This window comes from Apus apus, chromosome 1, assembly GCF_020740795.1.
Source record: "Apus apus isolate bApuApu2 chromosome 1, bApuApu2.pri.cur, whole genome shotgun sequence".
Classification (NCBI taxonomy): Eukaryota; Metazoa; Chordata; class Aves; order Apodiformes; family Apodidae; genus Apus; species Apus apus.
Window position 1 is genome coordinate 71,204,391 of NC_067282.1, and position 25,192 is coordinate 71,229,582.

Consider the following 25,192-nt stretch of genomic DNA (forward strand, 5'->3'; position numbering starts at 1 on the left):
AAATGTGATTTTCCTTGTGGATAGAGATGAGCATGACATGACATACATGAGTGGGCTATGCAATTATTTGCTAGTCACTTAGGAGAACAACAGAGAGAAACATTTTTGAGTTCTTTTCCTGGATTTGAGCAATAAAGCATAGCTTTATGACACAGCAAGCACATTGGTCTGGTGTTTCTTACCTAGAAGAGTGGGTCTATCTGAGAGAGACTTTGAATTTGCAATGTGGGAGCATGGTCTCCACAAGATATTTCAGCAAATTCCTCTTGCAGCTTCTTGGGAAATTCATTTAGTTGAATGGTCACCACACAAAGCTTGAAAGGTAGGACAGCTGCATTTAAGTCTCCACTGACAAAGGCAACAAACTGGCCAAGGTTAGGACAGACTTTCACTGACAGTCTGGCCAATATTAAGCTCTCCCTCATACAAAGACTTCCTAACCCACTAACTTAATCCCCCAACTCAACCAAATGGCCATCGCTCCAGCCCATCCTTGAGAACCTGATTCACATCAGGTTTGGAGCTGGAGCTTGGTGGCCACTGTTGTCCCTTTCCTGCCAAGGGCATGGAACTTTTCCAGTGCTTCAGTTTTGCAGGGCAGTTGCACTTCCCAGGACCTGTGTGACTGCCTCCTGCTTCTTCTTCCTGGACTCTGCTTCTCCCCTCTGCCACTCCGACTGAGAGGCCCTTGTGCTCATCCTTAAATGTCAGTTCAAACAGATCCTTCCTCATCTTCAAATGCAGGAAAACCATTGGACCACATTTCCCTCAATTGTGCAGTCTAGAGATACATGGTATATATGATAGGTTGATCAGAAGCTATGAGAACAGAAACAACACAGTCACCTTAAGCAGCTCAGGTGGAAAAAAATGGATATCCTTTCCAATAGCAGAAACTAAAAGCCTTGTACAGTAACAAGAAATGGAAAGAGCCACCGGTGTGATAAGATGAGGAATCAAGGCATCCTGGCTCTTACTTTGTTTTGCCTTAGAAGAGCATTTATTTGGTCATCTCTTGCTTGAGAGGCCTTATATTTTGAAGTACAGTGGAACAGGGAGCCTGGCACAGATGAGCAGCAGACTGACCCTCAAAATATAATAAATATAAGTTATCTGGGTTTTTTAAATCAAACAAGTGAAGGTGAAGTTGAACAGACCTGAGTCACTGGCAAATCCTTTAATAAGGACAGGAGTGGAGGACAGTGACAGATATTTTGGGATAGTTTGAGTCAACGGGAAGACTGAATGTCAGGTTTAGAATATGGTTCTACTACAAAAAAAAAATGGAAGTAACATGTTTAAAAAATAATTTTGATATCGTCAAAGCAAACACTTCCTATTTTAATTTACATTTAAACATTTATCACAATCTATTTACGAATATTTTAACACTGTTTTGAAGTTCTAAACTTGAAAACAAATTATTCCTGCCACCCTAAAAAAAATATACTATCATACACTGCAGAGTTAGGCTCAAGTCTGGCCTTGGGTGGATAGAGGGCATTCTCATTTTCTTCAGCACTTGAAGAAACGGCCATTTCTAGGATTACACACAGCACAGAAATTGCAGAGTGACAGGCTTTATGTTCAGCATTGCGTTGCAGATTAGAACTGTACTAACTTCTCAGCTGGAAAAGCACTCTGCAAATATCCACTACCTGGAAGATGCAGATGGGACAGCAAGGATTCAAAGCCCCTGAGACAACTCAATCCAATCCAATACAGGCACTTGCGACATACCAAATTCCTATTTGATATCTCACATTGGCATAAAGAAAATCCTTGACTGAGAGGCAGAACAAAGGCTGAGGAATAATACAGCTGTCATTCCTGGCATGGAGAAACATTTTTTTAACTTCTAGGACTGATTGGATTTTCACTGCTGCCATTTCTGCCAGACTTCCTTTCAATGAAGTGTCGAGACCAGGATGGAGTATTTCATAGGATACTTGCAGAGGAGACAGAATGGCCCAATATGCCTCCAATTTGTTCTTAAATTAAGATTAAAGGGGGAAGGAGGCATGACAGAGGGAGGGTGAAAGGAAGGCAATAGGAGCTATTGCAGTGATGAAAGTTACCCACAGACCAGCTGAGCTTGACGTAATCCTTAGACAGCTGATTAGGTGGTTTGCAGTCCTGCGATGAAGGACCAAGGCATGGATGCTGTCAGGAAGTGGCCGTGGTTTGGGGAATGGTTTTTGCTGTCAAGTATTAGCTAGCTTTTCTTCATAGACTTCATAAAAGGGTTGAAAGTCAGCCTGCAGGTAGCATTTATTCCCTGGCGCCTTCTGATGAGGCTGTTTAATATGAAGTATTGCTTAGTCTAGAAGAAACAAGCGTTTTGGGCTTGCAGGTCAATAGTAATGTATTTGCAGAATATCTCAATTGTTAAAAATGAAAGATGCAGACATAAAACTGAATGCATTTAATGATGGGATCGAAATACCGGAATATGGGACCTGATGAGATACATCCCAGAGTCCTGAAAGAATTACAGATGTAGTTGCCAAACCACAGTCCATGATATTTAAAAAGTCATGGCAGTCAGGTGAAGTCCCTGGTGACAGGAAGAAAGGACATGTTACGCCCATATTAAAAAAGGGTAGAAGGGAGGACCCTGGGAATTACCGACCTGTCAGCCTCACCTCTGTGCCTGGGAAGATCATGGAACAGATCCTCCTAGAAGACATGATCAGCCACATGGAGGAGAAGGAGGTGATCCGGGACAACCAGCATGGCTTTTCCAGGGAAAAATCCTGCCTGACCAACCTGGTGGCTTTCTACAATGAAGTGACTACATCAGTCGACCAGGGAAAAGCAGTGGATGTCATCTATCTGGACTTCTGCAAGGCCTTTGACACAGTCCTCCACAACATTCTGCTCACTAAATTAGAGAGCTATGGGTTTGATGGGTGGACTGTTCAGTGGGTAAGGAACTGGCCAGATGGTCGTGTCCAGAGGGTAGTGGTCAATGGCTCTAAGTCCAGATGGAAAACAGTGACAGGTGTCCCTCAGGGTCAGTGCTGGGCCCAGTGTTGTTTAATATCTTCATTAACAATATTGACGGTGGCATTGAGAGCACCCTCAGCAAGTTTGCTGATGACACCAAGCTGGGTGGTGTGGTTGATATGCCAGATGGACAGGATGCCATCCAGAGGGACCTGGACAAGCTGGAGAAGTGGGCCCAGGTGAACCTCGTGAGGTTCAACAAGGCCAAGTGCAGGGTCCTGTGCCTGGGCCGAGGTCACCCAAGATATGAATACAGGCTGGGGGAGGTCACGCTTGAGAGCAGCCCTGTGGAAAAGGACCTGGGGGTATTAGTGGATGAAAAGCTGGACATGAGCCACCAATTGCAGTTGCAGCCCAGAAGGCCAGCTCCATCCTGGGCTGTATCAAAAGAAGTGTGGCCAGCAGACTGAGAGAGGTGATTCTGCCCCTCTACTGTGCCCTGGTGAGACCTCACCTAGAATACTGTGTCCAGCTCTGGTGCCCCCAGCACAAGAAAGATGTGGACCTGTTGGAACATGTCCAGAGAAGGGCCACGAAAATGATCCGAGGGCTGGAGCACCTCTCTTACGAGGACAGGCTGAGGGAGTTGGGGTTGTTCAGTCTGAAAAAGAGAAGGCTCCAGGGGGACCTCATAGTGGCCTTCCAGTACCTGAAGGGGCTACAGGAAAGCTGGGGAGGGGCTTTTCACAGGGGCTTGCAGTGAGAGGATGAAGGGTAATGGTTTTAAGCTGAAAGAAGAGAGATTTAGGTTAGAGATCAGGCATAAATTCTTCACTGTAAGGGTGGTGAGACACTGGAACAGGCTGCCCAGAGATGTTGTGGGGGCTCCATCCCTGGAGGTGTTCAAGGGCAGGTTGGATGGGGCTCTGAGCAGCCTGTTCTAGTGGAAGATGTCCCTGCCCATGCAGGGGAGCTGGAACTCGATGATCTTTAAGGTCCTTTCCAACTAAAAAAATTCCGTGATTCTGTGATTCTGTCATATATGCCCCATTTTCTCTTTGCTCTTTTCCTTTTCCCTCTCTGCCTTTGTCTTTCCAACTCCTATTTTATGCAAATACCTACACTAAAATTAAGGCCATTTACATGCATTGCCCATTATCTGCTTTTGGACTAAGGTTATAGCAGGTCTAGGCTTCTCTAAGAAGATTTTTTTGCACAGAAACCAAAGATGTGATAACTGATGTTTTGTGAACTGGCACATTATATTTTTGGTTCCTATGATTCATGAAACTAGTCTGAGTGAATGGACCTTTTTACCCTATAATTTAAACTGAAGGATACTGAAGGGCAGCTGAAATTTTCCCCAGCTAAAAAGAAGTCTCTTTTCTGTGAATATTGGAAGAAACCCCAACAAATGGAAACTGTGCTGATGGCTTTTCTATAGAGCAAGTGCAGATTCATTAAACATTATTTTTTTCTTTCTAACTCCTTATGCTTTTAATTTATAGTTTTCTGTAAGTGGGATATGAATTCAAATACTATGTTTCAAACTTGTAAGACTGTGTGGGTTTGAAAGCAACCAAGACAAGTAGCCCAGTCCTAACTGTGACCTTTGTTAGTGCAGAATCTAGTAAAATGAAGTAACAGTTTGGAATACATTAGCTGGCACTTCAAATGCCACTCATAATTTGCAAAAAACCTCAGAATAATAATGGGGAAAAAGCATAAAATTTCAAATTTGTAGCAAAGCTGATAACAAAACAAATGTTGCCTAGGAATTACAGTCTTTCTGATTTGCTGAAGCTCTTACTGATTCTGCTTTAATAAAGGATCTTGTTCTCTCCAGGGATTAAAATGCAGTAGATTATCTAACATGCTCAACTAGTTCTTTATCTGAAGGCTTATCCTTGATGACTTGGAAATCTGTGACCTCTCACTGATGTGTTCTGGGAGACTGATGGGTCAGCTTGGTGATCTGGCAATATATTATCTGGATAGGTACACATCTGGTCCAGAACCACAAGCCTTGCTTCCTATTGAGAACTATCACATTTCCATAGCTTTTTCGGAAAGCTGTTCTGAGAGCTAATAACAACTGACTTTGAAAAGGCATCAGTTCCTGCTGTTTTGCAGCTAGTAGAGATTAAAATGTTCAGAATGGAAAAAGCATCAATGAAAATATTAAAAATACTCAGAAAAGGTATATATTGATTAAAAGTCAGAAATAGCTTTGGCAGAAATTAAAACTTCAAGGCTGGAAAATAAAAACTTAGCTTTCTGACAATCTGTGCCAGTGACTAAAAATATTTTAATGAATCATTACATCTTTAGATACCTTGGATGTGCACAGGCTGGTTTGCAAACCCAGGTCACTAGAAGTTCAATTAACCTGGCTCAGAGCAGGACCTGGGAAAGTCAGGCAGTTTTGTCTGATCGTTACTGAAGGAGAAAGAGGGGGAGGTGGTAGTTAAGCTTCTGTCTATAAAATAAAGTGTTAAGGGCTTAAGAGAAAGAGGTAGAAAACTGTTCATGAAATACGATGCAAGCTGGCTACAGAGAGAAGACCAAAAATTCAGGCTGAGAACTACAACAAAGGCTGATAAGCAATCTGTGACAATATGGCATATATTAAGTACCCTAGTCTTTACCCAGCCTCTTAGACAAGTTTTGTGTCCCAGGCAAGGACCCACATTGTCATGACTAGAACTCATGTTATCTCAATTAGACAGCCAGGAAATTTGCATTTTTGCTATAGAAAAGATACAGCAAGTAACTGCTGTGAGGATAATAATAATAATCACCAAAGCTTTAACTTTTCTGTGGCAGCTATTACAGCCTGTACTCCACATTCTGTGAGAAAAAGACCCCTGCTTTCAGAGCAACCAAATCTAGGTTGAGTCCTGCTTCAGCCTTGGGAGAATCCTCTGCAAGAAGTACCTTGCCCTACTGCATCAGGACAGCCTGTAAAAACCAGTCAAAATGTTATGCCCCCAACTGGTTTTTAGGTGACTTGTGATAGTTCTTCACTGGGATATGCAGCCCTTCCTCAGCAGGGCATGTATTTAGAATATAACCCAAAAGGCCACCTTCACAATGAGATGATATTGTACGCCTGAGACTAAGCAAGTATAGCAAAAGGGAGACCACCCTCAACTTTCTGTGCAGGCCTGTGGCTCAGCCTGTCTTTGCACTGGCTCTGGTGCTTGTCTGACCCTGTACAGAGCTAATCCAGCTCATTAATCCAAAAGAAAACTATTGACTTTCCTAACAATTTATTGATGCAAGGACAAAAAAACCTATGGGCTCCAGTGGACCTTCCCTTTCAACAGCATCAAGAAAGGATCACCTCAAGCTGTAACAAACAACTCTTTCCATGGGTAATTTACACCTGTATTTGTCCCACTGTGCAAAATAGAGTTCTTATTACAAAATTACATTCTGTTTTGTACTGACACATCCCACCTTGCCACAGCATCTTCATTAAGAAATCTGGTCTCTGAGCATGCATAAAAGATCTCATTTTTATGGTAAACGTTTCTACCTTGTTCTTGCAAAGAGAAAAAAAGGGTAATGTATTAATATTGCATGAGGATGATGAATAAGTTTTCTATCAATTGACACCTATGGAGGATGAAAATGGCACTACTGTTTTTCAATCTTCGGCACCCAAGTATATGAAGATCCTAAAATTGTAGGAGACTTCCAGCCTTCTCATGTTAACTTTCTAACAGCTCGCTGTACAGCCGTAAATGTAAAGGGCCAAAGGAAATTTCATGTTATTCCAGGAATCAAGCAGAATGACCTAGGCTATAATAGATGGAGCATTCTCAGTAATCCTGGAAAAAAACAGTGATGTTATGTGAATTAAAGCAGTCATCCTACGTGTGATTCAATCAATAAGGAATATAATGAAAGCAAGTTCACATGGCTTTATGGAAACAAGTCTTGACAAGCAGGCCTGACTTCACTTTTTGATGAGATTACAGGTTTGTTTGATCAAGGTAACCACATGGATGTGATAGACTTGGACCTTCCTAATGAATTTGATTTAGTACTGCTTGACATTTTGATTAAAACATTAGCATTATATAGCCTTAATAAAACACATTAAATAGATTAAGATCTGGCTAATTGATAGAGTTCAGCAAGCTGTTCTAACCAGATACTCAGCACTGACTGGGGATATTTTTAGTGGGGCTCTGCAGGCAGGAACACTGTGCTTGCTGCCATTTGATGTTCTGGAATTACACAGAAACTTGGATAATACTGGCAAATATGCTGGAGTCTAATAAGGAATCAGTAGCTATGGAAAGTCACAATTTTGCCTGCATTGGCATAAATGTGTTTCTGGTATTTGATTACATCCTTTATCTTCTGCACAAACACCCAGGTTCTCTTGCAGGGTATAGTTGCAAGGCTGTGATCTAGTCAGATGCTGATGGGCATACAGTTATTTCTCTGAAGAGCCACTGATTTTTGACTACTAATTCATATATTATCAAAAGGAGTAGCACAAATCCTTCGAAAGTGTAAACTGTGAAACCAGGAGGCACGTATGAATGATCTTTAAAAGGCAAAGAAGTAACATTGCACACTTCTACATGTCTTTATTTAAACTAGCACCAATAGAAGCTTGAGATCAAAATATGTTTGCAGCTTTACAAAGGAAATTCCAGCCCACTGGCTGAAGCACAACCTGCTATCAAAAAAACCACAAGAAAGCCAGATAAAGCAAGCAAGAATGCCCAAAAGAGGACTGACCAGAACATTAATATCAGTCATAGACAAAGCATATGCAGTCTCTACTACCATCACTCTGGTCAGCTGATTCAAGCACACCTTTCCTGATCCTCCATTTTCTTGGACAGCTGTTGAATCAGAGTGAGGTTAGATAATGCTGAATTAATATTAGTCTCCTTTGCAAGGTTTGATTCTGCCCAGTCTTTTTAATATGAATACATGTAGTCACAAGCTTACCTAAGCAAAAATCAATTCATGCTAATTTGGGTAGTGTGGACTGTTAAAAATGCTCTCTTTCTCTGGAAAATCTTGCTTGCAAACTGTTATCCTTTTAACATTTGGTTTCTGTTTCAGCTTGCAGAACAAGATGACTGACAAATGTAAAAAATAATAGCCAGAAGAAAACACTTAGGATTGTACTCTCTTCCCTTACTGCCTAAAATACAGATTCAGGTACATATATCCCACAATGCACTGCGATGTCTTATTTAATTTGTTATACATCAATATAACATCTAACATTTTTCCACATTTTCATATTTTTACAAACTTATTATTAAAACTCTTGGTGTCAAAGCTATGCAACCACAGAAATGTCCTACTAAACATTAATACCACCCAAACACGGTGCAAACCAGTACCTAAGTGTACCTGTAAATCCACGGGCCCTGAAGGGATGCATCCGTAAGTCCTGAGAGAGCTGGCAGGTGTTATTGCTAGGCCACTCTCCATCATCTTTGAGAGGTCATGGAGAACTGGAGAGGTGCCTGAGGACTGGAGGAAGGCAAGTATGACTCCAGTCTTCAAAAAGGGCAAGAAGGAGGACCCAGGGAACTACAGGCCGGTTAGTCTCACCTCTGGCCCCAGTAAGGTGTTGGAAAAAAATTTTCTGGACATCATCACAAAGCAAGTGAAAGCAAAGAAAGTCATTGGGAGAAATCAGCATGGATTCGCCAAAGGTAAATCACGCTTGACCACTATGATTGCATTCTATGACGTTGTAACAGGCTGGCTAGATGAGCGGAGAGCAGTGGGTGTTACGTACCTTGACTTCAGCAAGGCTCTTGACATTATCTCCCATAACATCCTCATTAGGAAACTAAGGGAGTGTGGGCTAGATGAGTGGACAGTGAGGTGGATGGAGAGCTGGCTGTGTGACAGAGCTCAGAGGGCTGTGATCAATGGAGCAGGGTCGAGTTAGAGGCCTGTAACCAGCAGTGACCCCCACAGATTAATACTCGCTCTGGTCTTGTTCAACATGTTCATAAATTACCTGGACAAGGGGACAGAGCGTATCTTCATCAGGTTCACTGATGATACAAAACTGGGAGGGGTGACTGACACTCCAGCAGGCTGTGCTGCCATCCAGTTTGACCTGGACAGGCTGGAGAGCTGGGCAGAGAACCTAATGAGGTTCAGCAAGAGGAAGTGTAGGGTCCTCCTCCTGGGGAACAACCCACAGACCACTATAGGTTAGGGGTGGACCTGCTGGAAAGCAGTTCTGAGGAGAAGGATCTGGGAGTCCTGGTAGACAGTAAATTACCCAGCAATGTGTCTGTGTTGCCAAGAAGGCCAACAGAATCCTAGGTTGCATAAGGAAGAGTGTGGCCACTAGGTCGAGAGAGGTCATTCTCCCCCTCTACTCTGCCCTGGTGAGGCCACATCTGGAATACTGCATCCAGTTCTGGGCTCCCCCATTCATGAGAGACAGGGAACTAATAGAGAGAGTTCATTGGAGGGCAACAAAGATGACTGGGGGATTGGAGCATCTCCCTTATGAGGAAAGGCTGAGAGAGCTGGGACTCTCTAGCCTGGAGAAGAGAAATCTGAGGGGAGACCTTATTAATGCCTATGAATATCTAAAGGGTGGGTGCAAGAAGGAGGGAGCCAGACTCTTCAGTAGTTCCCAGTGACAGAACAGGGGGCAATGGACACAAGCTGGAACATGGGAAGTTCCACTTAAATATAAGAAGGAACTTCTTTACCATGAGGGTGACAGAGCACTGGGACAGGCTGTCCAGGGAGGTTGTGGAGATATTCCCCCCTTCTCTGGAGATACTCAAGACCCCCCTGGATGCAGTCCTGAGTAATGTGCTCTAGGGGATCCTGCTTTAGCCACAGAGTTGGACTAGATGATCTCTAGAGGTCCCTTCCAACTCTGAAAATTCTGTGATTCTCTAAGTGCCTCACTTGTCTACTTCTTTTTTAATCCACTAAAACAAGCGCAAAATCTATTACCTTTTTTTTTGCCATAGAACTCTCACCAGCTACCTCATTCAATGTGACACCTTTCTGTGCATATCATCACTGAATTTCCCTATGTCCTGCACTGTCCTGTCTCCCTCTGCACCAACCCACGACTCTCATTTTGACCACTCTGTCTGTGCCTCTGGATTTGTGTCTAGCTTAGAGCAAGATTTTCTAAAGGGACCTACATGCCTTACATTCACAGGTACTGAACCAAAGTATTTTTCTCCATTGGCATTTTTAAGTTGTTCAGTATTTTATTGAGCAGTATCTGTTTGGTGTGAGTGTTGTGGTTTTTTTTGGAGAAATCTGTTTTTCTAAAAGCACATGGGCAGTGTGAGGATCCTTGCCCTTTTGGATACTCAGATAATACCAAATCATCGATATCCAGCTCTGAAAGACAAAAGTTGTTGATATTCCAAAAACGCATGCCTCTTATTCCACTTCCAAAGGCTTTTTATCGTTCTTCTAATTTGGGTCCTTCCTTTTCTTCACATAAAACTAACCATTTTATCTCTGTGCTCTCTGTAACAGAGGGACAATTATGTTATCAGAGTATCTTTGTCTAGGAACTTTTGACTCCCAGTCTATTGTCTTTTTTGCAAGTCTGTCTCTGACATTTTCTTCATCCTAATTATTTCATTTTTAACCTTATCTTTCCCTTTCCCATTTACAATGCAGGCTGTTACCTTTCGAGTTTTGTTAGCTTTTTTTTTTATTATTATTTTATTTGCATTGCCTGTGGTGAACATATCAGTACAACACGGAATTCTTCAAACAGTCTCAACTGCATTTTGACTTTTCCTTGTTCTCCACAACCCTGCACTTACTTCTTCAAATATTTGCTTACTCAGTTCCATCCTCTTTTTTCATTTCTGTCTGCTAGCCAGAGCCCTCGTGGATTTTGTTTCCCACACAAAGTTCTGTTCCCTTCTTTCCTGGCTACAGAAACCCATCAACCTTTCCAGCTTAATCAGCAATGTATCCTTTCATTTTTTCACGAGGTCATAACTGAAGCTACTGTTAATTCTTTGGAGTTCACCGGGATCTTTTTGGAGTTCAGATGGGAAGTACCTGTGAATACATGAGCCCAAATTAAAAAATAAATGTAGGGCGCTCAGTATAAAGGCTGCAACAAACACGTACTACCTCGCTTCACCGAACTGCAGGGTTTACAAGAACACAGCCTGGGCGTTAAGAGCGGGTATCAGAACGACACAAAGCCCGCCCGAGGAAGCTGCAGAACAAGGTGCCCGACGTGCTTCCGCGGTCTCCCCACACCAGACGTGCTACACGGGGCACACAGGAGGTGCCGGGCGGTCCCGCACGGAGCACGCAGGTCCCCAGCAGGACGCGGCGGCTCCCCCTCGCCCAGGGGAGCTCCGACACCCCCCCGGGCACGCCGGGCTGCTCTGGCCCGAAGCTGGAAGACCACCCCCGGCTCTCTCCGCTGACACACGGACCCGCGGAGGGCCCCGGCCCGCCGCGGGGAGCCCGTCGCCCTCCGAGCGGCCGCAGAGCCGCGTTCCCGCCGCCCCGGGGCCTCCCCCGCTCCCGCCGCATTGGGGCGGGGCCGCGCTGCCCCGCACTGCCCCCGAGCCCCGCCCCCGAGCCCCGCACCGCCCCGCCCCCAAGCCCCGCCCCCGAGCCCCGCACCGCCCCGCCCCCAAGCCCCGCCCCCGAGCCCCGCACTGCCCTGCCCCGCCCCCGAGCCCCGCCCCATCCCTGCCGGCCAGGGGGGCGGGGCGGGGCGGGGCGGAGGGGAGGGAAACTCGCGGAGCGGCCTTTCCCATTGGTGGGAGCACCTGCCCATCATTGCCGCCCCCTCCCCCCCCCCCCCAATCAGGTGCCGCCAATCGCAGCGGCGGCCGGCCCTGCTGTCCCTCCCCTCAGCAAGCGCCGGCCTCAGGGCTCCCGCCTGGAAGCAGCCCGGCCTTCGGCAGCAGTCCCCGCCCATCTTCGGCTCTCCGCCAATCGCATCCACGCAACTTGCCCTCAGCAACCAATCGCGAGGTGCCGCTCCTGTCAATCACCAGCCTTTGCCCCGCCCTCCCTTCTTCTCGCCCCACCCCCGAGGGGGAGCCGGGGCAGCGCGGTGGTGCGGCGGGCGGGGCGGGGCGGGGCGGGGCGGGGCATGGGGGAGCGGGAGGGGGAGAGAAGGAGGAACGGGGGAGGAACAGGGGGAGGAGAGGGAGGAGAGGGAGGAGAGGGAGGAGAGGGAGGAGGGGCTGCGGCCGCCGCCGGCGGAGGTTTCAGTACCTCGGAGAACGGCTGCGAGCGCGCCGGGCGGGCGGGCGGGCGGGAGGCTCCGCATCGGGCCGGGAGCGCAGGCACCGCCGCCGCGCTCCGCTCCGCTCCTCCGCTCCGCTCCTCCGCTCCGCCCCGCCCCGCCAGGCACGGGCGGCCCCGGGGACCTTTAGGAGCCGTCGCCGCCGAGCCGGGCGCGTCGCTCCGGTTTCCCGCCGGCGCCGAGGGCGTGCGGTCCCCTCCGGAGCGGGCCCCCGGGCGCCCAGCGACGGCACGGGCTCGGTGACCGCGCCGGGCGGGAGGGCTGGAGGGAGCCCGTCCGCTCAGGGACCGGGCAGGCGCTCAGCCCGGGACGGCCGGGCTGGCGGGGAGCGGAGCAGCCGTTCGCGTCGCTCGGTCCGGCGCGGGGGGCGGCGAGGGAAGTGAAGGGGCTCCCACCCCGCCGTGGGGCAGCCCGAGGGGGAGAGGAGGCCCCGGGGCGGCCGCGGCTGGACGGGGCGGGCAGGGCGGCGGGGAGCGGCGGGGAGCGGGGCTCCGCTCCTGCCGGGGCCTGGGGGCAGGAAGGTGCCGCTGAGGGCAGGGGGGGCTTGAGGGGCAGAGGAGGCTGGATGTGGCCGAGTGGTGGGAGTCCTGTTGAAATAGCCAAGCGCGGAAGGCATAGCGTAGGCAGGGAAGCTGGAGGGATGGAGCCTACTCTCTCGGATGCCGGCTTGAATTTTTCGTTTACTTTTCGGTTCTAGCCGCTGCCCGGCGTGGATTTTGTGAGAGAACCCGGTGGCGGTTCTTCCATTGTTCCTTGCTTGAACGTAAATCTTAGTTCTGCTGCTTGTGGATTTTTTTTTTTCTTTTTAAATTTTTTTTTTTTTTAAAGGACCTTTCCAGATAGCTTTTACGCCTGACAACATGAAGCCTTTGTATTTTTCAATCAGTTACACCTAATATTGACATTCGGCTCAGTACAAGGGACTAAAGTGCTGCCTCACTCAGAGGACCATTAAAGACTTTTTTTCCCTCTCGCTCCATGTAGCTGAATGTGTTACGACACACCCTTTCTCGCCCCCCAAATCTTCCGAAAGGTTTTTCCGAAATGAAGAAATTTAATTTTCGCAAAGTTTTGGATGGTTTAACCGCCTCGTCCCCTGGTGGAAGCAGCGGTGGTGGAAGTGGGGCTGGCGGTGGCTCCGTGCACCCGGCAGGGACTGCAGGAGCTGCAGGGACTCCCAGAGACGAGATCCAGGAGACGCTCACTTCAGATTATTTTCAGATTTGTAAGGTAAGGGCTGTAATTTTCTTTACTGTGGAAACAAGAAAAGCTACGTTGTCCGGGGGGGCGCAGTAATGTGATATTAATAAGCTTTTTCCTTGAGAACCGCAGTGGCTGTATAAGGATTTTGGAATGGAAAGAGAGAGGTCTCCTTGGTGTTTTTTTCTTCCTGCTGCAGAGTTGGGGTGGTCAGTACAGTAATTAAAACGTTAATTTCAGCATTCAGGGCTAAATCCCAAGTTCACACCTGAACCCCAAACTAGTAAGAAGATTGTGGGCAGCAGGAAAGCAATCCGTTTGTGCTAGTACAGATAATATTTACAAGTCGCTAGAAATTCGAAACTGTGTAAATCTGCTTCACCTCCTCACTTTTCGCATCCTCTCTTCCCTTCCTTCCTTCTCTCTCTCTTTCTTTTTTTTTTTCCTTTTTTTTCCTTTTTTTTTTTTTTTAAAGAAAAAGTCACAAGCTAGAAATAAAAGACGGTGCAATGATTGCTGAACCTAGCACTTTAATTACTTGTGAGGGATTGGATGAGATTCAGGGTATATTTTTAGCGTTAGTATGCAAGATTATGATTATATTACAATAAATGTAGTGAGACAGCATAGATACCAAAAGTTGCCAAATTTGTCTGGCATTGGTTTTTATGCCTTGATTTGGTCCTTAAGTGGTAGTTTTCTTTTGAGTAGAAAGCATAAAATATCCTTGTATATTTTATGGGTTTTATCAGTACAAACTATTTGGTACTTCTGACCAGCCCTGGAATATGAAAATAATAGCTTTTGTGATGAGACCAAAAACTAAAGGAGAGATTATATTATCATCTTCTACTGCTATCTTTGGCAAGAATAATGTTGGCTTTACTAGAAGTTTTGGGGTTTTATTTGTTTTTCTTGGTGCTTCAAAACCAGAATTTTTGATTAGTGCCGTTTACATTACTAAGAGTAAATAAGCTTCACCTATTAACAAGACTTTCCTTTTATTAACTAGATACCAGTTGATTTGAAATTTAGGTTATGGACAGCTCCAGCACATTTTCATTTTTTTTTATGTTTTGGGAAAAAAGGAAGAAATACAAGCAAACAAGAGAAGCCTATAAGAGAGTTTGTGTGCAGATCGGGTCCTTGTGAAACACACAGCTTTCCTAATCTCAGATACCATGATTCTAATTCTGTTGGATTTTCAGCCACAGCTAATGTCACAACTCTTACTGAATTCAGAGTAAGAAGCCTGAGGCTCCGTGACTTGGAGTCGGACACCTTTGGAAGAGGCTCTACATAATTGTAATTGCTGGAGGTTTTACAGTTCTTTGCCATCCTGAACCAAAATAGGTTCAAGCCTTTTGAGTCAAATTATTCTGTAGCTTGATACAGTGTCAGTGATCAGTGCAGTAGAATCATAGCTACTTACCAGGGGCTGAACCCAAATCCTTTTGTATATATACACAGTAGTTTAGCATTTTGTGAAACTCCAGGTATTCAGTACAGCACTTCCATTTTTTGATGCTTCAGTGGAAAGATAATGCAAATAATCAAGGCACAATGAAGTATCATTAGAAAGATGTTCTGAGACTTCTAAGTAAGGCTAAAACTCAACATGGTTCTTCATGTTGAAGCCACTTGATACAGCCAGAGGTCTGCATTCAGTATGGCATTTGTTTTTATTTTGTATGGTATATTTGCAAAAATAGGCAACGTAAGACGAAAATAAATTAACTTTCTGCCTAAGCTCTGTTATTTCCCTTCTTTGGCTTGGTATGTCTTGAAGATAGTTTGTGTTATATTCTGGTAGATCTACTTGGTGTATAGAGTATGTCATTTTGAGGAGATTTCAGTCAGCAGTATTTGCCTGGCTTAGCTATTAGGTTAAAATGTTCTCAACAAAGTAAATATTTGTATAGGAAGGCTTCTGGTTGCTTGCAGCAGCACTTGCTTATGGATGCATGGTACTGCAGAAGTCTACTTTGGAGTATACAAAATACCAGCTTCCTTTTTTCCAGGATACTATTTCAAGATACATGCTAAAAAGCCGACTTCCAAAATACTCAATGATTGTGTTCTCATAAAACGCTGCCATGTTCGTTCAACAGCTCTGCTTAACCAGGTAGATTACAGTTCAGTAACATTGCAAGCTTGATTGAGTGAAGCAACAAAGCCCCACAGGCCCCAGTCCTGCGTTTGGTACTAAGTGTACTGAAGGCAATGGGACTTGACGCAGAAGCAGCTTTCATCCTGCGTGCTTCGGGGTGCAAGATCTGAGCCATAATCAGTCAATTTGAATTAAATTAAAAACACAGCAAGACACTTACAGTCCAGGCTTTGTGTTCCAACAGCTTTTGTTGTGGAGAAATTGTGGTGTTTCAGCTGTGTATTTTCACGTGAAGTTACGTAAGTTATATAGGCTGCAAATTTAAGGATCTGTGGTCTGTGATCTTGCTGCACACAGAACTGAGTAAAGCTAATGGCAGTTTTGGTTTCTTCTGATCTGCAGGATAAAGGCAGATGGGCTCACAGTCTAAGTAGATCCCCAAACTGGTTTTCCTTTCTTTGCTGATGATAAAATCTTCTTTCAGATAAGACACATAAAAGCTGACTCATACTTAGGAATTAAAGGGCCTTACCCTGCAGTTTTGTATTTTAAAAAATTGCCTTTCTGAAGTTTGTGGGACGTCTGCTTGACTGAAAACACAAATCCAATCCTCTACCAGAACACTGTTTTTGTTAGTAACACACCTGATTGCACTAGTAACACACCTGAAAGCTCTCTACATTTTGTGACATTTTTAGGATGCTTATTACCATCGTGTCTTTTTGAAATACAGATCAGAACTTAAGAGAAATAAATTAAATCTTTCTTTTCAGAGTGAGATGTTCACAATAAATTACTTTTGGCATCTATGTTTAAATAATTAATGTAATCTTCTGCATTGGGAGACTAAAAATGAAAAAAGTCTTGAAGCTTTTACATATGACATAGCTACGGCCTTTTTAAAGCATGATAAATTGATTGGTTAGTAGCTGTACTAATGAATCAGTGGCACCCTTTTCAAAGTATACACATAATGTGAAATTTTGTCAGAGATGTATTTTGTGACAACAGGGAGCCGGGGTATAGTTTAAGGTATATCTAGGGCTGCTCTTGGGATTTGGATATCCAAGTGGAAATCGTGCAATTATTTATTATAGTTCACATTAATTGAATCGAATATATGAGACAGCAGGATCATCTCAAAAAAGTAGAGATGATCCAGTAGAATATGCTAGTAATTTTAAAGCAGATAGACCTAGTTTACTCATTTATACTCCTTTACATTTTCCTTCTGTATATGTGGTACTTGGTTTTTTCTGGCCAGGATTTTTTTAGGCCCACCTATCTTTGCCTATAGCATATAGAAATGAAAACACAGCACTAGAGAGAGATCTTCTGTTAATTCAGAAAATACGTAGATCACAGTTACGATGTTGTACATCACTGGAGTAGAACTTTAAGCAGAAAAAAACATAAAAGGAGAAAAAGGTGATTTTGTTAGTTTTGCAGAAGGTTGATTGTTAGGAGATGGCTCCGTTGGGAAAAAACAGGTAAGAATGAAGATGTTAATTTTTTGAACATAGAGTGTATATTCTTCATGTAAATAAGTTTCCCATCGAGAACTATTTGAGTTTTTCTTGAAGAACACTCATAGGGTTGAATTGGTGAAATACAATGCTAATAAGTTTATAGAAAAAATGTTTGAAATCAAGACCTCAGAAGCATAGTAGCAGTTGCACTTTACTAGATGTACAATTAATCTAGGCTATTATGTTTTCTTTAGCTATAGGCAGCAACCAGTTACCCTAGAAAAGATTCAAGAACTGCCAAATTAATCTTCTTACAGGATTGTTCCCCAAATGCTGATGGTTATGGATGGCTGTTAAAGCCAGAAGCATGGGATTTGTATTCTCTCCAAAACTGGTCTTCAGTATTATTACTATGTGGTCTTGCTATCTAATAAGTATCCCTTTGAATCTTGCTGTATTACTCATATTGATAGTATAATCACAGTTTCAGTATGCACACTACCAAAACTTTTATAAAAAACCCTTGGGGGCCAGAATACTTTTAGGTTTTTGTTGAAACTGGTGTGGAAGCCCATGGCCAATTGCAGTTGTGCCTTCCTAACCCTACTTACCTTTGACAAAAAGAGGTCCTCAGGATGCATCCAATTAGTAGCCAATGTAAATACCTTAGTTAACTGGTTTTCCTGTAGGGTGGTCTTAAATTTTAATTCCCAGAGTTTATAGATGATAATAACTTTGTCAACCTATGAAGATAAACATTTATGCTCTCAGACAGGGACTAAAGCTGTCAAGCAGGTACTTTACCCCCAGCAGGCAAGTAGGTACTTTAACTGTGAATGCAACATGAAGCTGCAGTTCAATGATAATAGAGAGAAGACTAATTTTGAAACAGCAGTGTTAGAACAATTCTGCAGTAGCACATACTTCTGTTTTTATTATGAACAATAAAAAAATTAGTACATATTGTTACAAGCTTTTCGTAGTGTTTTAGATGGCTGGAGCCATTTGGTTAAACTGTGTTGTTTCCTTAGTAAGGTCATTCAGGGGGAAAAAAAGAAAGTGTGCGTGAAGTGCTACATTTCAGAGAAAAGCCATATTAACATAAGTATTAACCCTTTCTTGGAAGTGCTCAGAGTTCATTTGATATTTAAATGGAAAATAAGATAATGTTGAGAAGGATTTTTCCTATGTGCCAAGGTTTGGATCTAATATTAGGAGCAAACTTCTAATTTCTGTTTAAAACTACTGAGCCATAAATGACACTTCTGTAATTAGATTATGGTAACTTTATGAAATGTGTGATGAGCATAATGTATTTTTCTTTTTTAAATGTTTGTATTAATTAGAAATAGGACTCATCAGTGGTGAAAAGCATAGCACATTAAAAGGTTTTTTAAGAACTTTGAATATTTTTGAACTACCTAAGGTATCACAGAATCATAGAATGTTTTGGATTGGAAGGGACCTTAAAGACCATCTAATTCCAACCCCCCTGCCATGGGCAGAGACACCTCCCACCAGGCCAGGGTGCTCAAAGCCCCAGCCAACCTGGCCTTGAACACTGCCAAGGAGGGGGCAGCCACAACTTCCTTGGGCACTCTGTGCCAGTGTCTCACCACCCTCACAGGAAAGAATTTCTTCCTAATGTCTAATCTAAATCTCCTCTCTTCCAGTTTAAAACTGTTACACTTCATCCTATGACTACAAGCCCTTGTAAAAAGCCCCTGCCCAGCTTTCCTGTAGCCCCTTCAGGTACTAGAAGGCAGCTGTAAGGTCTCCCTGGAGCCTTCTCTTCTCTAGGCTGAACAGCCCCAACTCTCTCAGCCTGTCTTCATAGGAGAGGTGCTCCAGCCCTCGGATCATCTTCATGGCTCTACTCTGGACTGACAGTTCCATGTCCTTATACTTGGGTCTCCAGAACTGGACACAGTACTCCAGGTGGAGTTTTTTTACAAATACCTGTATTTTTCTCCTTCACTATGTTTGATTGTTAATCAAATATTAATCCTAAATGGCCTTCAGGGCCAACAAATGCAACTACAGCTTCAACGCTATTTTAAAGCTTTTAAGGTAGCAAAACAAAGCACTCAAATGTTCCAGATTTCTTAAATTTAATTTGCTTGTACATGCAACCTTTGGTTACATAATCCTGTATTTCTTCTATAGGTCTGATTTAGTAAAATTGATAGTGTTTGCTCAATAGAAAGCTCTTCAATATTTCTTTGCATACTTAGAACTAAGAGTGTACCTGCATATTAAGTTCCCAATGGACTTTTGCAACAGCAGTGCTCACCACTGTAATTTTGAGAGCTTTATAAACATTAATGAACTGACCTTCATAATATTGCTGTGAGATGGGCATATTATTCCTGCTGTATAGATGAGGAACCGAGGCACAGAAAATCTCCACTACTAGATTCTTTAGTGTCCATTGCTTGGAGTTCCCAGCTTGACCTTCTTTACATCTGATAGATTTTTTTTAAGCAAATTAACATTTTTTTACCATTTGTGTCTTCCCATTATGCTTTCCATTGTTTCATAATTCTGTTGCAAGTATTCTGCACATCTGCAGAGTAGTCCTTAGGCTTGTTATTCATACTGTCAATTTATATATCCACCCTACACAGTCAGAACAGCTCTGAATTTCCTTCCTGTCTGAAATTACTACAGATGTTATTCTGGTTCCACATTGGAGCTGTCGATTGTACCTAAGATGTATGAATATCAACAACCTCCATTATCTGAAACTGGTCAATCACAAAATGGAAACATGATTAGCAGCCACACGTGAAACGCTTAATTCATAGCCCTTGGCTTGATTATTTATAAAACTAAGTGATAAGAGCATTGATAGAATTTCCTTTTTACAATTTTCTATCTTAATTGTACGTTGCATCTTCCTCTTTTGTGCCAGATAGAGAAGTTTGGCAGACAACAGCTCTTTACATCTTTACTTTTGGTTCTCATGGAGTGAGGCAAAAGTTCGGTGGCAGAAAAATATAACTTGATTTATCCCTACAATAGTGGAACAAATGTGTGTTGCATACATTATCTTAGTTGATGTGTGTTCTAGCTTTTCTGCTTTTTGTGGTAGACCTTGCATTTTTAGCAATATAAGAAACATAGAATATCCTGAGTTGAAAGGGACCCATGAGGACCACTGAGTTAACTCTTGACGTCACACAGGGCAACCTTGAAGTTAAACTATTTATTGTAATTATGTGTGCCATTTTTAGTGTGGTTTTTTGGTTTGGTTGTCATTTGTTTCTTTTTTTAATCCAAGGATTCATTGATTTCAATGACATGGAGTCCTTGGATAAAGAATTGAAATTTGGGATATACTTCTTAATCACAAGAAAGACAGACTGTCCCTCCTCGCTGACATTAAGGACAGCTTAATATTCACTCTGTTCAGGGGTTACCTTTTCACAGGCACTTGTTCAGAGCTCACACCGTTATACCAGAACTCCAGTCTTTTCTCCCTGAGATGATATTGGGACTGGGTAATCGCTGGATATCCTGGAAATGTTGGAAAAATCATGGAATGTATTGAGGAATGCAATGCCTTCATGTTTACATAGCACATCTGTCTCTCATCCTGCAAGAACACTACTTTTTATACCTGGGACGCAGGGCTTTTCACACAAAGTTAAATCCCATCCCCAAGTTTTCTCTTGTTGACTCTCCTTTATTTTGTGTTCCATCATTTTTATACTCCTAACTTATTCCTTGCTAGTGGGAACTGGACACATTGGATATCCTGTACCTCACCTGTGGACCAACAGTTGGTTTTCTCTCTATTGGTGTGGAAAAAGCTATTCTGAATCTCTTCAGGGAGAATCTTCGTTCAGGGAGGAAATTCAGCCTGGTTGGCCCACATCAGGGAGCATTCTGATTGTAGAGCTGTTGTGTAAAACATCGGTTGTATAGGCAAGTGTTTGGGTTTTTTCCTACTTATTTGTGAAAGAAAAGTTCTTTTTTAAATGAAATTACTGAAAAATTACTTACAGGCTCATGGATAAAAATATGAAGTGGTGGGAGATTATTTTTTTCTCCAAGTGGAGCTACATATACTGTGTAAGACATGCAGCTGTCCTCCGTGGAGATGGACTAAATCAAAGACAGACCCTGTTCTCACTTGGTTAGTTTAGCTGAATCATAGAATAGTTTGGGCTGGAAGGAACCTTAAGGATCATCTATTTCCAACCCCTGTGCCATGGGCAGGGACACCTCTCACTAGACCACATTGCTCCAAGCCCCACCCAACCTGCGCTTGAACACTTCCAGGGAGGGAACCTCCACAACTTCCCCGGGCAACCTGTTCCACTGTCTCACCACCCTCATCTCCATCCGTATCTGACTCTTATTCTAAGACACCTGATACCTCTGGGTGTATGGTATATGCCTAAATCTCTTTTTGAGGTCTATACGAAAACACTGTGAAAAGCTAGTATGTTCTCTTTATAAGCAGAGAAAAGGAAGCAGTAGAGAATAGAACTAATATACCTCAAACTATAATAATGTACTGGTCTATTGGCTGTTCTAAGAAAAGTTGTTTATAAAAGCAGTTTATAGGAGTATATTAATTTGTCATAATGTATTTTAGAATCGTTATGGGGGAAAGTTAGAGCACTGTATGATTAGAAGTATAAGTAATGTGAGTCTGTGGAGAGGAGAGAGAACAATATTGTTAGCTACAGATGGCTGATAAATATGCTCAACTGTAATAAGATGTTATCTTTGTGCAGTGCTGTGTCCATTCCTAGCAGATCACCAGCAAAGACTATGAATGGTAAAAAAATACTAGAGACAATCTGTCGCCTGTAGCTAGGGTCAAAGTCTGATGAGGTACACTTTTTATGGTTCCTTTGGAGTTAAGTTGTATACAGTACTGAAAAAAAAAAAAGCACTTTATATTTAATGCTCCTAGTTGATGAATGCAGAAGCAGCCTTACTGAATTCAGTGGTGTATGTGGAGATACAGGTAGCACATATGGTATTCTTTTTGCAGAATTTGAATCCAGACAATGAAAAATAATTGCTTATATTTAATTTAAAAATCTTCTATATAAAAATGCTGTGAGGTCAGCCACTAGGAAGTCAGGTCCCTTATTCAGCTAGTATTGAGTTACTTCTGTATGTGTGGCAATCTAGTCTTTATCACATCTTTTTACTTTCATGGAATGTGTGTTTATACTTTGTTCCTGTCCTCCATCACATTTGGTTTGAGGCATACACAACATACAGGAAGGATGGATGCTGTTCTGTCTGTGTTCTTTGCAATGATTCCTGTGAGAAAACATCTGCATCACTGGACATCACAAAAAGTAATACTAAATAAGTAATGAATGCTCATCTTGGCTTCGTTCATCCCATTCCATCTATTATATCCCTTCAGGATGGGTATATGGTTTCAGTTACACCTGTCCCACATCAGTTCTATTACAGATACATTCAGTCTTCCCTGTGGATAAAAGTTAATTGTAGTGGGTCCCCAGAACCCTAGTTTATTCATCGTTTTTCCCTACATGTGTTTTTAAATGCTCGCTGGATGAGGCAAAGGCAGGAAAACTGGCATTTGGTTATGTAAGCAGAGGTCTGATTCTTATGAGCTTGGGATTGCATGTCTTCATTTGTGTCTGTGAGCTGTGCCCTTGGCAGCCTTGTGGGCAGTGCAGGGGGGGATCATGTGCAGGATCTGCTGGATTTCACTGCTGCCACAAAATACCGGCATTTCATTTGGAATTTATCTTCACCATATGTGAGAGGAGATGCTGGCCAGAATCTCCAGATTAAATTCTCAATTCAGCATTTCCTCAGGAATAAACTAATATTACATATTATCTCTATATCAAAGTTTTTAACACCGTGTTCCTATAGCTTTTCCAAGAAAGAAAAAAAACCTTCAAGAACTATTTTTATAGTAGCAAAATAATGGGGTTTTTCTTGCAATTTTTTTAAATTTGCCAGTATGGCTGATTTTAAAAAATGAAAATATTCTGAAAGCAGCAAAACAAACAACTACTTCAGAGCAGTAACCACAAATCAGCCATAACAGAACAGGACATAATCAGCCTAAAGTAGCACAGTGCCAGAAAATAAAAAAATGGGAAGACATGCAAAGTTAATTAGAGTTATTTCTATGTGGATGTGGTGTAACTTTAATAAAAAAAGATTTGTTTGTTTGTTTGTTTCTCATTAAAGTTATGATATTATGTTATTCTCTGCATTCACAGTCATAGTGAAGAAAAATATATTTTCCTTTTGGAGCTATCAGAGGTTTTGAATTCTTGTAAACACCCATAAAACAGATCACACATGATATTCTGAGCTGAACTATTTGAAGTTCTAGAATAATATGGTTAAATGATGCAACAACAACAAAATCAATATGAGCTACTATTTGAATTACTTTGACTATAATGATTCCCCAGTTGGACAGAAGTCTTGCTTAAGTATGTAGGCCAAACAGAGCTTTGAAATCGGTGTTTTAAGGTTGGTGTGTTTTTTATTCTTTTAAATTAAACCCAAGGCCAAATACAGTTTTATTAAAGTCTGTGGCATTTTTCTATAGACTGATGCCCTACTTCTTGCCAGTTTAAATGGCAAGAGTGGGAAGTCCCTTAAAGCCTATTTACTGAACAATGGATGCAATTCCTTCATTGTATTCTCCATTTTCCTCCCTTTTTGTATATTTGTCTTTTCCTTTTTTTTTCCAACTTTTATAAGTTCTTATAGAAGAAATGGGAAGGGAAGGTCTTCTTACATATAGGATTTCTCTAGAGGGGATAATACCTATCTTAGGATGATTATACTCATGTGTTACCATGTCACTTATTTTATTAAGTTATTATGCTATAATTCAGTGCTGTGATAGATGTGCAAGATGGTCTAGTTGTCAAACAGTTGTTTGGCCGTAGCAACACAGATTTAATTAGACAAAAAAAGTAAGATTAAAATCCAACCAGTCTGCTTTGAACAGGGGGAGTTGGACGAGGTAGTCTGCAGAGTTGCCTTCCAGCCACACCTGTGCTGTGAACTGGGAATAATGGAGTTCGTGGATCAATTTTATTTATTTGTGGATTTTTCTGTCTGAATTTTATTAAGTTTGTACATTTGATACTCTACAGTATATTTCAAAGAACAAGCCTGAGGAGAATGCTTTTTGAAATTCAGAAGGCCTTTTTCTTTCCCCTGTGGTGCACTTAACTTGGCTATTTGTACCAATATGAATCATATGCAAATAGGACCATCCTTATTTGATAGTCCTTAGCACCCGGTTTGCAGATCTGAAAATGACAGTGGAAAAACACATCTCTGAAGTTTCTGCAGATATTTTTATCATTAAAGAGGAACTTCAGTGAGGACTGCAAGTTTTCTTCTTAATTTTAGTGGTTTATTTTTTAAACTAATTGTCTGGAAGATGCCTTTGGATATACTTTCTTTTTCAGGGCCAAGCAATATAAGGAAACTGAAAAATTATGTAATATGTGGTGGAGCTAGCGTATATCAGAAAAAAGTCATATGGTCTGCATACAGCCTTTTAAGAATAGCAGCATGAAAACAATACATATTAAAAGTATGTACTTGGAACTGATGTTTTTTTTAACCTTATAAAAAAAAGGTTTCATAGGTTTATACTATAATGCCCAAGTAAATTACTTAGAAATACTGAGTAGATGGACCACTCGGTGGATAAGGAATTGGCTGGTTGGTTGCACTCAGAGAGTTGTGGTCAACAACTCGATGTTTGAATGGAGATCAGTGGTGTGACATTCCTCAGCAGTCGGTACTGGGACTGGTGCTGTTTAACATCTTTGTTGGGACATGGACAGTGGGATCAAGTGCAGCCTCAGCAAGTTTGCCAACAATACCAAGCTGTGTGATGCGGTCAACATGCTAGAGGGAAGGGAGACCATCTGGAGGGACCTTGACATGCTTGAGAGGTGGGCCCAACAAGGCCAAGTGCAAGGTCCTGCACATGGGTCAGGGCAATCCCAAGCACAAGTACAGGCTGGGCAGAAGATGGATTGAGAATAGCCCTGAGGAGAAGGACTTGGAGGTGTTGGGTGATGAAAAGCTCAACATGAGCCAGCAATGTACGCTTGCAGCCCAGAAAACCAACAGTGTCCTGGGCTGCATCAAAAGAAGTTTGGCCAGCTGGTCAAGGGAGGTGATTCTGCCCCT

General features: G+C 42.7%; 1 protein-coding gene across 10 annotated transcripts in view; it reads left to right on the forward strand.

The window, feature by feature from the left end:
- The first annotated feature begins 12,775 nt into the window (after positions 1-12,775).
- Positions 12,776-25,192, forward strand: part of STXBP5L (syntaxin binding protein 5L) — a 197,332-nt gene continuing 184,915 nt past the window's right edge. For all 10 annotated transcript variants that reach the window (XM_051611733.1, XM_051611784.1, XM_051611740.1 and 7 more), the window contains exon 1: positions 12,776-13,456. In XM_051611733.1, the coding sequence (XP_051467693.1) occupies positions 13,271-13,456 (186 nt within the window). In that variant the 5' untranslated portion in view covers positions 12,776-13,270. The remainder of the gene's footprint in view (positions 13,457-25,192) is intronic.